General features: G+C 37.2%; 1 protein-coding gene across 1 annotated transcript in view; it reads left to right on the top strand.

The window, feature by feature from the left end:
- The first annotated feature begins 3007 nt into the window (after window positions 1-3007).
- Window positions 3008-13493, top strand: part of LOC123542197 (uncharacterized) — a 44662-nt gene continuing 34176 nt past the window's right edge. Inside the window, exons 1-3 of the mRNA XM_053531520.1 lie at window positions 3008-3473; window positions 7895-8014; window positions 9621-11667. Coding sequence (XP_053387495.1) covers window positions 7945-8014; window positions 9621-11667 — 2117 coding nt within the window. The 5' untranslated portion in view covers window positions 3008-3473; window positions 7895-7944. The remainder of the gene's footprint in view (window positions 3474-7894; window positions 8015-9620; window positions 11668-13493) is intronic.

The raw sequence follows: 13493 nt of genomic DNA, 5'->3' as shown, positions 1-13493 counted from the left end.
GATAAGATTTTATGCCATCAACAAACTAGCCGCCTATGAAGTGACCTGGCTAATAAAATTACCCAACGCTTCCTTCTGTTTTACTCTAAGGTCACAGATTATCGACTAAATATACAATTTTTGTTTTAACTACCCACGTCATAACAAAGTCATTGACATTGTGACTTCTGCTAAAAACTTTAAATATTATCAACTCACTATCCTGGGACATTCGCACTGGTCGAATCCTTTATACAGCCGATAACCAACCTCAGGCCCTTTTTAAAATTTGCTTTGTTCCTAAAACTTGTATTACGTCTGAAATATCTCATGTGGTATTAATTAGTATCTCAGATAGTTGGTCCATCCGTGCAAAGAATGACGTCATAAGTGATCAGTGGTACAAAAATAGAGGAAATGTAGTGTTATAAACCTAAAGACAACAAACAAACAAAAAGATCATAGGTAAGGGTAGATTTCTCGGAAGTACAGAGCACCAAAAAAAAAACACAGCCTTAAAGCCACGCATTTGCAAAGTAGGCCCACAATAAAAAGAAGCCGTACGTAATGGAAAATATTACAGACGGGTTGCTTTAAAAATCTAACAAATACATATAAATTTATGCCAAAAATAGAAAGAGGGGAGAAAGTGGTAAGGGGTAAAAAATGGGGTTGGGGTTGGGGGAGGAAGTGGAAGGGGAAGGTAGAACAAGGATGAATATACAAAGGGAAAACACACACACACACATACACACAGACAAACAAAGTCGCGTAGAGGAGATGATGGAAGTCTTGTTATAGGTAACCCTTCAGCAATGTGCGGAGATATACACTGATCACTATTTTGTCTCAATATTCTCCTTTTAAATCTAAACCTTTTCCAACAATGTAGTTTGCAAATTCTATAAATTTTAATTAAGAGATCTGTCGCCTATACTGACTCCTCGGGTTCTCCTCCTTTCCAATGACTATCCCACTATGAAATTCCTTTCCGTGTTTCCATGTTGTAGCGCTTTCATACTGCCGCACTGACGGAATGTGTGACGTCACGCTCTATGTATAGAATGGTGTTGCAGTGTCAGTATTCAAGCCTAACGACTGGTCAGCCATTTCTACAGGATTGTTTCTTTGTTCCTGGTGCCTCTGAAAACGTAATATATAACACTATTCTTATTTAAGAAATAATTTATAGCAAAAGAGTGTTGTTACAGTTATTTATGCAAGATGGGCGGTTATAACAGAGACAAAATAGAAAAAAGTGAAAACTTTACAGGTCGCTCAACACGACAAAAATGAAAATGTTGCAGGCTCGGTTTGATTGAGCCTGTTCATGGACGGTAGTGGAAATGCATGCTACCGTCCACAAGTATATTAGGAAAATCAATGTCCTGAGACTGAACACAGCAAAAAGTGTTAGATATACAGACAAGAGTCGTTGCTACAATTAATAATTCTATTACATTTATGTTGGCAAACTGCTTGCTTATAAGATTCAACCGCGGGCAGGGGTCCAACAAGTTAAAATGGGAGGTTGTTCCATAACACGAGAGTCCTTGTAAAAAAGGAGAATTTATACCAGAATCTAGTTGGAAAGCGTGTTTATTTGTCTATAGGCCAGGGTGAGTGTCTATGACGAGTCTTCGACTTCAACTTCAACTTTATACTGCCATAAAATCAATACTGATTACACTTGGCAGGCGCTTGTCAGGAGCAGTTATTAGTTTAAAAGATATGTTATGTGCATGGGGGTTAAAAGTATACATGTATATATCATATACATATGTTGCAAAGATAAAAGTGATTTAAGGTTAAAAACAGTATTCAACTGTCTACAGAGAGCATGAGTCAAGTCTACCAACAAAAACTGGTAGACTCGGACGTGACTGGACATATATTGGAAGACTGTTCCATAGCCTGATGGTCCTTGGGAAGAAGGATGTGGCATAGTAGTTGGTTTTAGAATGTGAAGTTAGATAATTAAGATTTCTAGTAGGGAGGAGGTGATGGTTATCCTCTTCTACAAGGTTGGATCTTATTTTATAGAACATGATCAGGGAGGCATGGTTTCTACGTTGTTCGAGCGTTTTCCAATTGAGAGAATTGATCATGTCTGTGACACTAGTGGTGTAACTGAAGTCATTTTTTACATAACGGGCAGCTGAACTTTGGACCATTTCTTCTTTATTTATTAAATATTTCTGCCAAGGACACCAGACTGTAGAACAGTACTCAACCTGGGTACGGACGTATGTTTTATAAGCAGTTTCTTTGACCTGTGTGTTATTGGTTTTGACATTTCTTTTAATGAAGCGGAGGGTATTATTGGCCTTGGAGGTGATATTGTTAATGTGGGGGTCCAGTTGAAATCCTTGCTTATAGTAACACCTAAGTATTTGGACTGGTCTGCTGATTTAAGTAGGGTATTGTGTAACCTGTAGGGGTAAAGGATAGGTTTTCTCTTCCTATGTATCCTAAAGATCTCACACTTATCAGGATTGAACTTCATGGCCAAATCCTGTTCCCAGAACTCTAATAAGTGCAGGTCATGCTGTTAGCTTTCTGCTGAAGACTGAGATGAAATGGTAAGGTAGACGATAGTGTCATCAGCGAAAAGGCGGACCCTACTTTTGACACTATTATACAGGTCATAAATGTATGCAAGAAAGAGGCAGGGGCCTAGGACTGAACCCTGGGAACCCCTAAGAGAACTGGTAACTTATCTGAAGACTTGCCTTCGACAAAAAGTTGTTATGCCCTATTACTTAAAAATGATTTGATCCATGATGTGACCTTGTTATCTATGCATAAACGTTTAAGTTTGTGGACTGGCTTATATGGTGATCCGCCTTGTCGAATGTTTTGCTGAAATCCATAACAATGACACCAGATTGCTGGCCTAGGTCTAGGGAGTAAGCAATTTCTTGTGTGAAACGTATGAGTTGGGTCTCGCAGCTGTGTTTTGACCTGAAACCATGCTGCTTTGGGCTAAGGATGTTGTAGGAGTCAAAGTAGGACATGATATTAGAGACTAAGATATGTTGAAGGAGTTTGGACGCTATGCATGTAAGTAAGATGGGACGATAATTACTAGCCTTGTAGTTTTCACCTTTTTTGTAAACAGGGGAGATAACCGCATGTCCTTTTTTTTTCTTTTGTTTTTGTTTTTGTTTTTGTTTTTAAAATAAGCTAGGGCAGAAGTATTCTTAGATTTTAGCCACTAGTAAAATGACAGTTTTGTAAAACAATATTAATTTTGCATCAGTTCGTCTTTTTTCCAAAGATCTTAAACCGAGAGAAATTTTCATATGTTAGAGACGTGCGCTTAAAAGCTTGTTTGTATTTCATTTCTCTTGCGTGTTTTATGAATCTTTGGGAGCTTTTGCCACTACACATAATTTGATGACGTAGAACACACATCTTGTCAGGAAGGAAGGTGCAAATGTCAGAAAAAAATTACATTTGACTGAAAATAAATTTTTTAAGTTTGATTTGTTGTAAGTCAGTTCAATTTATGTTTGCAAGGTAGCATGTTTGGTAAAACTTGCCAGTCCGCTTTTACTGACAATGTTAGGATTATTTGCAATTTCCCATAAAAATTCCTGAGCCACCTGCAGGGTTTATTTTATTTTTTATGATCTGATATTTTATAGTTGCTACCCACATCAGAATGATTTTACTGTTCAGTGCATTATCTTATTGAGGCATTTGGCGACTTGATAATTTGTGATCAAATTAACATACGCCTGTCAAAGTAAATTACACTGGCGATACAGCCGACACCACAGACACTTGGGGGTCAGCACCCCTCCCCCTCCCATGCCGCCCCTGACAACCTTCTGTCAATACATTTTTGTTTTTTAAAACAAACTGAGCACATGTCTTGATCATCCAACGACTTCTGTTACCATTTCAACATGTTTGAAAAATTCCCATACTCTATCAATGCTCAAAAAAACTAAAGACAATTTACTTCGCAATGTAAACACGATTTTCTTGTCCAAGGAATAGGAGAATAGATCCCAGCTTGATGTTGCGCAGTCAAATTTACTACGCAGAGCCGGGACACAGACGATATCGTTAGCGGTTAAAATAAAAATACTTGCTTAAAAAGTCAACAGCCGCGATAGTCGAGATAGTACAGATGCTGGGTTTGAAAGATTATCTGTTTATTTTGGTTCTGTGAACACCACTTATAATATACTGTTGGACAATTATTGAAATGCAACGACAAATTTAGAAACATTACACACAAAAAGCACTTTTATATAGATGATAGTAATTTTAAATTTTTCTCAATTAAGTTATTTTATTAACCTTTAGCTGCTGGCAGCGAATAGTTCTGCCTTTGCGACCAGTGCAAACCAAGATCAGCCTGCACATCCGTGCAGGCTGATCATGGTCTGCACTGTTCGCTATTCAGTCAGCAATTTTTCAGCAAACACCCCTTCAATAAATAAATAGTATTGCCTATATTGAACTATGGACCAGTCCATTTTAGAAATTTAGCAGGGTTAAGGTTAAACAGTTAAGCATTTTCCCAATTCTGCCAGTGTTGGTGACATTCCCAAAATGATGGAGTAAAGGCCTGGTTTAATTCATATAAATGTCATTGATCTAGTTGATAAGTATAAACACAAGATCAATCAGGGACAGGAGATTTGTTCTGCAGTTAAGAATATATGTTTATATATATGTTTAGGCTGTTCTTGTAAGTTAGAAAAAATACATTTGACAGTTTTAGGCCAACATGCTGATTACATTTTTCACATACAAGTAGGCGCAAATCTAGTAAATTGATAAATTCGGCATAAATTTATTAAAAAAAAAAGAATAAGACTGTTCTTGAATTTTACAGTTTTTGCTTCAGGTATATGCGAAATTGCACTATTTGCTGTCATCACTTTAAAACTAATCCAGGGGTACTCTGAACCCCGTTCACAATTAGTGCATACTGTGAAAAAGGTCCCAGCAATGCCCCTGATCATCAGAATCCGTGTACTTGGTATACTGCTAGTCCATTAATCCAGGTGACAGTAAATTTTAGAATTAGGACTATATTTTAAAGTCCTCACTGAATATCAATGATGTCAGAGTGACAACTTCTTGACAAAAGTGCAGGTTGTTTAAGAAATAATAAGTTCCCAAACGTGGTTTATCATGGAATAACCCGAGTTTTGAGTTCTTATGCGTAAGAATATATCACGAAGGCCGTATAAGAACGAAAAACAAGGGTTATTTTACGATAAATCACACTTGGGAACTTGTTATTTCGATTCTAAAACGGCATACTAGCATCAAAAGTGTTTGAAAAAATGGTAACTACTTTTTACGACCGTGCTACGCACCATGATGTCATTGCACGCGAGTGGTATATCACAGAATAACCGGAGATAGATTTTGCTCTACATGTATGTAGATTAATTTGCCGGTTGTGTTAGAATAATTTTTTTATGCCCCTGAAGGGAGGCATATTAGTTTTCACATGTCTGTTGGTTCGTTTGTTCATTCGTCACAACGTTAACTTTTTGCATGAAGGCACTTTACTTGCGAACCACTGCACCCAGGACCTTCAAACTTCACATGCTGATAGTACTTATTGAGTACACGACCCCTACTGACTTTGGGGTCACCAGGTCAAAGGTCAAGGTGCTGCTGGGGCATTTGGCACAATTAGTGACAGCTCTTGTTTTCTGTTGCATTGTATATTTTAATTTCACCGGGAGGTATATATTTTAAATTTTTGTTAATATAATCCATAGGACAGTAAGCATTTTTAGCTCACCTGTCACAGAGTGACAAGGTGAGCTTATGTGATCGCGCGGTGTCCGTGCGTCCGTGTGTCCGTAAACTTTTGCTTGTGACCACTCTAGAGGTCACATTTTTCATGGGATCTTTATGAAATTTGGTCAGAATGTTCACCTTGATGATATCTAGATCAAGTTCGAAACTGGGTCACGTGCCATCAAAAACTAGGTCAGTAGGTCTAAAAATAGAAAAACCTTGTGACCTCTCTAGAGACCATAATTTTCAATGGATCTTCATGAAAATTGATCAGAATGTTCATCTTGATGATATCTAGGTCAAGTTCGAAACTGGGTCACGTGCGGTCAAAAACTAGGTCAGAAGGTCTAAAAATAGAAAAACCTTGTGACCTCTCTAGAGGCCATATATTTCACAAGATCTTCATGAAAGTTAGTCACAACGTTCACCTTGATGATATCTAGGTCAAGTTCGAAACTGGGTTACGTGCCTTCAAAAACTAGGTCAGTAGGTCAAATAATAGAAAAACCTTGTGACCTCTCTAAAGGCCATATTTTTCATGGGATCTGTATGAAAGTTGGTCTGAATGTTCATCTTGATGATATCTAGGTCAAGTTCGAAACTGGGTCACGTGCGGTCAAAAACTAGGTCAGTAGGTCTAAAAATAGAAAAACCTTGTGACCTTTCTAGAGGCCATATATTTCACAAGATCTTCATGTAAATTGGTCAGAACATTCACCTTGATGATATCTAGGTCAGGTTTGAAACTGGGTCACGTGCCATCAAAAACTAGGTCAGTAGGTCAAATAATAGAAAAACCTTGTGACCTCTCTAAAGGCCATATTTTTCATTGGATCTGTATGAAAGTTGGTCTGAATGTTCATCTTGATGATATCAAGGTCAAGTTCGAAACTGGGTCACGTGCGGTCAAAAACTAGGTTAGTAGGTCTAAAAATAGAAAAACCTTGTGACCTCTCTAGAGGCCATATATTTCATGAAATCTTCATGAAAATTTGTCAGATTGTTCACCTTGATGATATCTAAGTCAGGTTCGAAAGTGGGTCACATGCCTTCAAAAACTAGGTCAGTAGGTCAAATAATAGAAAAACCTTGTGACCTCTCTAGAGGCCATATTTTCCATGGGATCTGTATGAAAGTTGGTCTGAATGTTCATCTTGATGATATCTAGGCCTAGTTTGAAAGTGGGTCACGTGCCGTCATAAACTAGGTCAGTAGGTCAAATAATAGAAAAACCTTGTGACCTCTCTAAAGGCCATATTTTTCAATGGATCTTCATGAAAGTTGGTCTGAATGTTCATCTTGATGATATCTAGGTCAAGTTCGAAACAGGGTCATGTGCGGTCAAAAACTAGGTCAGAAGGTCTAAAAATAGAAAAACTTTGTGACCTCTCTAGAGGCCATACTTGTGAATGGATCTCCATAAAAATTGGTCAGAATGTTCATCTTGATGATATCTAGGTCAAGTTCGAAAGTGGGTCACGTGCATCAAAAAGTAGGTCAGTAGGTCAAATAATGAAAAAACGTTGTGACCTCTCTAGAGGCCATATTTTTCATGGGATCTGTATGAAAGTTGGTCTGAATGTTTATCTTGATGATATCTAGGTCAAGTTTGAAACTGGGTCAACTGTGATCAAAAACTACGTCAATAGGTCTTGAAATAGAAAAACCTTGTGACCTCTCTAGAGGCCATACCCTTGAATGGATCTTCATGAAAACTGGTCAGAATGTTCACCTTGATGATATCTAGGTCAAGTTTGAAACTGGGTCACATGCCTTAAAAAATTAGGTCAATAGGTCAGATAATAGAAAAACCTTGTGACCTCTCTAGAGACCATATTTTTCAATGGATCTTCATGAAAATTGGTCAGAATTTTTATCTTGATAATACCTAGGTCAAGTTCAAAACTGGGTCACATGAGCTCAAAAACTAGGTCAGTATGTCAAATAATAGAAAAAATGACGTCATACTCAAAACTGGATCATGTGGGAAGAGGTGAGCGATTCAGGACCATCATGGTCCTCTTGTTTTGAGTTTTGTAGGGTGATTTTGAAGCCATTCCCTAAAAGATAAGATACATTTATTTTATAATATTGTTCTTATTCAGTTAAAATGAACTTTAATTTTCTGTTTCAGATGTATAGATGGGACAATGTTGATGTAGATAAGTGCAGAACACAGCAACCATGGACCAGCCAGCTAATGAATGCCCATGTAAAAGACAGAGGGTTTCTGAAGGGGATGATATAGATCAAGGTCTGCTTAAACCTGTTAAATTTCTATAATGAACTTGTCTCTCTTTCAATTTAGGCAGTACCATTAACTGTTAAAAGGGCTGCTTACCAAAAGATACTGACTGAATGGTGAACAGTACAGATTATGATCAGACTGCACAGATGTGCAAGTTGATCATGATTTACCCTGGTCACAAAGGCAGATTAAGTCATGTCAGTTAGAGATAACTTGCAAATTGTATTCAGTTGTTGTGAGGAAGCTATCAAGCTGGTTTACAGAACGTCGATGGGTCTACCCAGGTGCCAGCTTGTGATGAAATAATGCACGGAGGGGCACCTGGGGTCTTCCTCCACCATCGAAAGCTGGAAAGTCGCCATATGACCTATAATTGTGTCGGTGCGACGTTAAACTAAAAAAAAAAATGAAATTTAAAGCCTACGAAATTGAATGATTCTGCATTCTTTCAAAAACCTTGTATGTAATATGCTATGATATGCAAACATGTATGTACACTTACTACCCATTTAAGTCTGCTAAGTTTCTATGGAACCTGAAACATAAATGAGCCGTGCCATGAGAAAACCAGCATAGTGGGTTTGCGACAAGCATGGATCCAGACCAGTCTGCGCATCCGCACAGTCTGGTCAGGATCCATGCTGTTCGCTTTCAAAGCCTAATGGAATTAGAGAAACTAATAGCGAACAGCCTGGATCCTGACCAGACTGCGCAGATGCGCAGGCTGGTCTGGATCCATGCTGGTCGCAAACCCACTATGTTGTTTTTCTCATGGCGCGGCTCAAATAGTTTTCCATATTGACATTCAAATTTCATGCGTAGATGTATATCACCATATATGTAATAAAAAGATTATTAGATTAACTCATTCTAAAAAATCTTTTGCGTAATAATATTTCTGCTGCAGAACTAATGCATGTTGTTTGATACAAGACAGAGCTACAAATCTACTGGTAATTACCTATATAAATGTGAAAATGAAAGTATTCCTTTATTATAATAATGAAACACTTCTGTATCAAGCTTTTCTCACTGTTGTGGGTTTGAACACTCACTTTGGGATGTATGATTCTACATGTATGATAGCCATCCAGCTAGCCTATGGAAGGTCAGTGGATCTACCAAGGTGCTTGCTTGTGCATTAAAACTGTGTCAGGAGAGGCACCTGGTTTCTTCCACATTGACGGCTGGAAAAGTTGGCATGTGACCAAAATTCTATTCATGTAACTCTAAACCAAACAAAAAAACAACAAGAATAAATATATCAAACTTTTAAAACTGAATTGCAGTTATCTTAAGGTGAAAAACTTATATCTTATTGAATTTGAGATCAAGACATTCAAAGCTCTGTATTGATGTTACTATAATAATGAAATAAGATATTTTTTTGCAGCTAGAAATGTATATCAGATAAATGTTGATTTGCATGGAAGTTTCATGATAAATGTCCAACTTGTGAGACATATAGCTCTATCTTTAATAATTACAACACCTGCAAAGATCTACATGTATTTTTAGGGAAACAGACAGTTAGGGGAATGTTGTAAAAAAATAAATCTCTTGCGAAAATTTCTGATTTTACAGAAATTGATAAATTTTCATCTCATTGCAGAAACTGGTATGCTTCTTGATGATTCTACAGAAAATAAAGAGTATGAAGACACAACTGAAAAAGATAGCACACAAAGGGAAGCAACTGTTGGACAAAAAAGTGATTCTGTTCTAGGAAGGGACACAACTCAAGTTGAGACATTCACTGGAGCTGCTGGGGATTCTGAAAGCAATTCTGATTTAAGAAAGTTCTCAGATTTATTTTGCACTCCTAAACATGTTGGTGATGAGGACCAGTCTGTTGCATATAATGAGTCCTATTTTGAAAAAGAAAAAAACCAGTCTACGAAAAATGTTTTCACAAAGCAGTCAGCAAGAAATGATGACAATGCACACTCATTTGAAAACCAGTCTTCAAATACAGAGACTGGTTCTCAACCAAGTAGTGAAAATACTGCAGCTGATGTTTTGAATTGTATGCAGGATTTACACCAGTCTGTTGGAACTGCACCTAGAATGCAGTCAAATGCTGGGTTTTGTGAATATGCTCAAAATATTCAAGCAATTGCTGAAAGTTCGTATATAAGAAATAGAGAGAGAAATGTATCTCAAAACCAAATCGAAAAGGTTCCCAAATTGGAAAGTCCTAAATTAAAAAGACCGTTTGATAGAGTAAATACCAATTTAGCGAAAAAAAGGATGGAAACTTTTTCTAATTCTAAGCCGGAGGTGGAGGAATTTAATAAAACTGGTTCAGAAATCAATAATAGGCACACAATTTCTTCACTTGAAAGTCAGTTACCTATTCTGTCTTCTAAAGAATACCGGGACCAAATAGAAGACAAAAAGAAAGTAGAATCTTTTGCTTCCTTTGGGACGTTAAATGGCAGTAAAACAAATGAAGGAAAGAATATGCTAGAGAATAGCAATGCAGAATCGACAAGGACTTTTCAAGAGACCAGTGACTTAGAGGTGTTGCAAAGCGATACCGATTCTGTTAAAAATGCTGAAAGAGAAAATCAGAATAAAACTAACAGTAATATACATTCACTGGCAGAGGGGTTTGATGTTTCAGGCTTTGTTGAAATGTTCTCAAATTCAGTTATGGGAAATATAATGAGTGGCACTGTAAACACAGGAAGTTTCAGGGATTCTGGGAGATTAGGTCACATGGCAGTTAAAGAAAAAGATGGCGGAAAAGGCGATATGTCAAGAAAGGATGATAAAAGTAGTTCAAGGGCAGATGATACAGAAGGAGGTCATGAAATAAATATTGGTGAGGTAAATGATGATCCAACTGGGACTTGCAAATTTAAAGGACTTGGAAGCTTGTTAGATGATATTGGACACAGTGCTGAAAGAGAAGTCAAAGCAGCAAAAGTTGACACAGTTGTAGATCCTTGTAGAGTGGCAAGTGGTTCTAGTAATCAAATATTAACTTCGACAAATGATATAGACACTAGGTCTGTTACCTTAAACAGGTTACATGATACTACTAATGAGAATACAGCTTTTGTAGGAAATTCTGAAAGGAGACTGAACACTTCAGATATGAATTGTGCTGAGGTACATGAAACTGGTGCTACTTTAAGTTCTAGAGAAGTGACTGTAGAATCATTTGAAGGAACGGAACCATTAGAAGCAGTTGATAAAGAATTAAATGATTCAGGTGTAGAAATAGGTGCAACAGCTGGAAATGAACAGATAGCTATTGATGTAAAGCGAAAATCTACCTCAACTTTGATCAATGGAAGATTTAGATTAGACTTTAAGCAGACTGAAGAAATTATTAACCAGAATAATATAAACAGTTTACCGATAACGGTGTTAGTGCATATTTTTAAAAATTTGAACGTGTTTGAATTATTACGTCGAGCCAGTCCTGTTTGTAAGTACTGGTATAATTTATGCAGGGATCCAGATTTATGGCGAAGTATTTGTCTTGTGAATCAACATCGATTATCCGATACAGACTTGGAAAAGGTGCTATGGTTCAGTGATTATCGAGTTCGGAATATAAACCTCACCGATTGTCGTTTCCTTACAAATAAAGGGGTTAAGTTCCTGGTTATGAGATGTCCCCAGATAGAAGTACTAAGGGTAATGAGGTCGGTGTTTAAACCATTTTAAGCTGGAGTGTTCTAAGAATAGTGTGAGCTGTTCTTCTCACCTTGGTATCTGCATTGGCTTTATAGCTTCAATGGTTAAACTGTCGCGTGCAAGATCATATCTCTTTAACTATTGAATGTATTAAATTGGAACTTTGAACAATGATTCCCGGTCATAAGACTTACCGAATAAAACTAGGTTAGATAACATTTTTTTAAAATTTAATGCAACTAATGGCTTTTGTTTTGAAAATTGAAGTTTTCTTTGGATACATGTTGTTATCATTTCAATAATGAGATTTAAATTTGTTATAAACGGTAATGAAACGATGCAAGTTGAATAAATTTGCAGTCATGGCGAAAGAGTTTCAAGACATGTCTGACATTTAGTCAGACAACCCAGGATAACCAGTCTGACCAAATAAAAAAATTGTCTGTTCTGTATAAGTAATGAAAAATGAACAGGTGTGTAAAAAACTGCGTTATAAAAAAACACTTTGGCAGTAGTAAAAACCGTCCAGATTTGTATTTTATCAGACATACAGTTCGATGCCTGGACCCTCCACGTTGGACGTAGGACCTACCCTTTTTTTTGTCAGACAGGTCCGACAGGATTTCGCCATGACTGATCTTGCCAGGTTATAGCCTCTGTTTAGCTTAGAAGCTGCCAAATATAAAATTTCTACATGTATCTAAAACCTTTGCAGATCACCACTAGTAAGGTTATTGAATCTTTACCCTGCAAAATTTCTAAAATGAACATTCAATTTGGGCAGTCCCATTTAGGCCATCCTTAAAAAAGTGTTTGTTTGCGGTAACGCGACCGACTCACGAAAATCGCCGCGACTCAAACAATTTTTTTAACCCAAAACTCGGAATTTTTTTTTTATCGGTGCCATGTTTTTATTCTTTCCTGTTTCGTTATTTCTTTTGGGTAACTATTGTATTTGTATAAGTTTTCCTAGACAGTGTTCGTTGAGGTTCAACTACATGAATGATCGATATGACCGATAAGAAACAAAATATGTGAATGTTACGCTTTCTGTATACCGCTAATTAACAAGTGACACAAATACGATAATAGGCTGCTCTTCTATGCATTGTTTATCAATTAACTTTTACACATTGATCAATAAATACCTTTGGCAATGACGGACATTATTGTACCAAATACAAACCGCGAGAAGCCCACGTGTCAGTCGGCGCGTGGCATGATTGACATCTGCCAGAAGCTGATTAATATACCAAGCTCCGCCTACTGCCATACTTCCGCTTATGGCGGCGAACAATATTCGAATTCACCGGAATTTTAATTGACAAGTGGCAGTTCTTTCGAACTCGAGACGCATAAAAGAAAATTTCCTCGGGTCAAGCCGATGCACGGGAATTTTTTTTGTGCGGGTCCAGGGCTTTCGGTAGGTTCTGAAACTCAAGAGTCATTGACTCTTCAGCCTAAATTTTCAAGGGTCAAAATCAGATTTTCAAGAGTCAAGATCAGTTTTTTTCAGGGGTCAAGCTACATGTATACTGTTATTAATGCAACTCCCACAGACATTATCTAAAACTAGTACATTAGTCTTAACAGATTTTCTTAATTAAGCAATTCATATTTTAGTTGTCTTATTTTGCACATTGCCTAAAAGTGGGTGGGGTTTAGTGCTTTGCATGCTTTTATTATCAGCAAATTCTTCTAAATAAGAGCTACTTTGGCAACAGTGATCATATTTTTCGTAAATGCAGACGTTTTATTGGCTTTTTATTCAGATTGTACTCGAAAAATCTTGTAAGAAATGATAAAAATGTCCGAAAATGGCGGTCTCGAAAAC

This window comes from Mercenaria mercenaria, chromosome 19, assembly GCF_021730395.1.
Source record: "Mercenaria mercenaria strain notata chromosome 19, MADL_Memer_1, whole genome shotgun sequence".
Taxonomy (NCBI): domain Eukaryota; kingdom Metazoa; phylum Mollusca; class Bivalvia; order Venerida; family Veneridae; genus Mercenaria; species Mercenaria mercenaria.
This window is presented reverse-complemented; position numbering and strand designations above follow the sequence as displayed.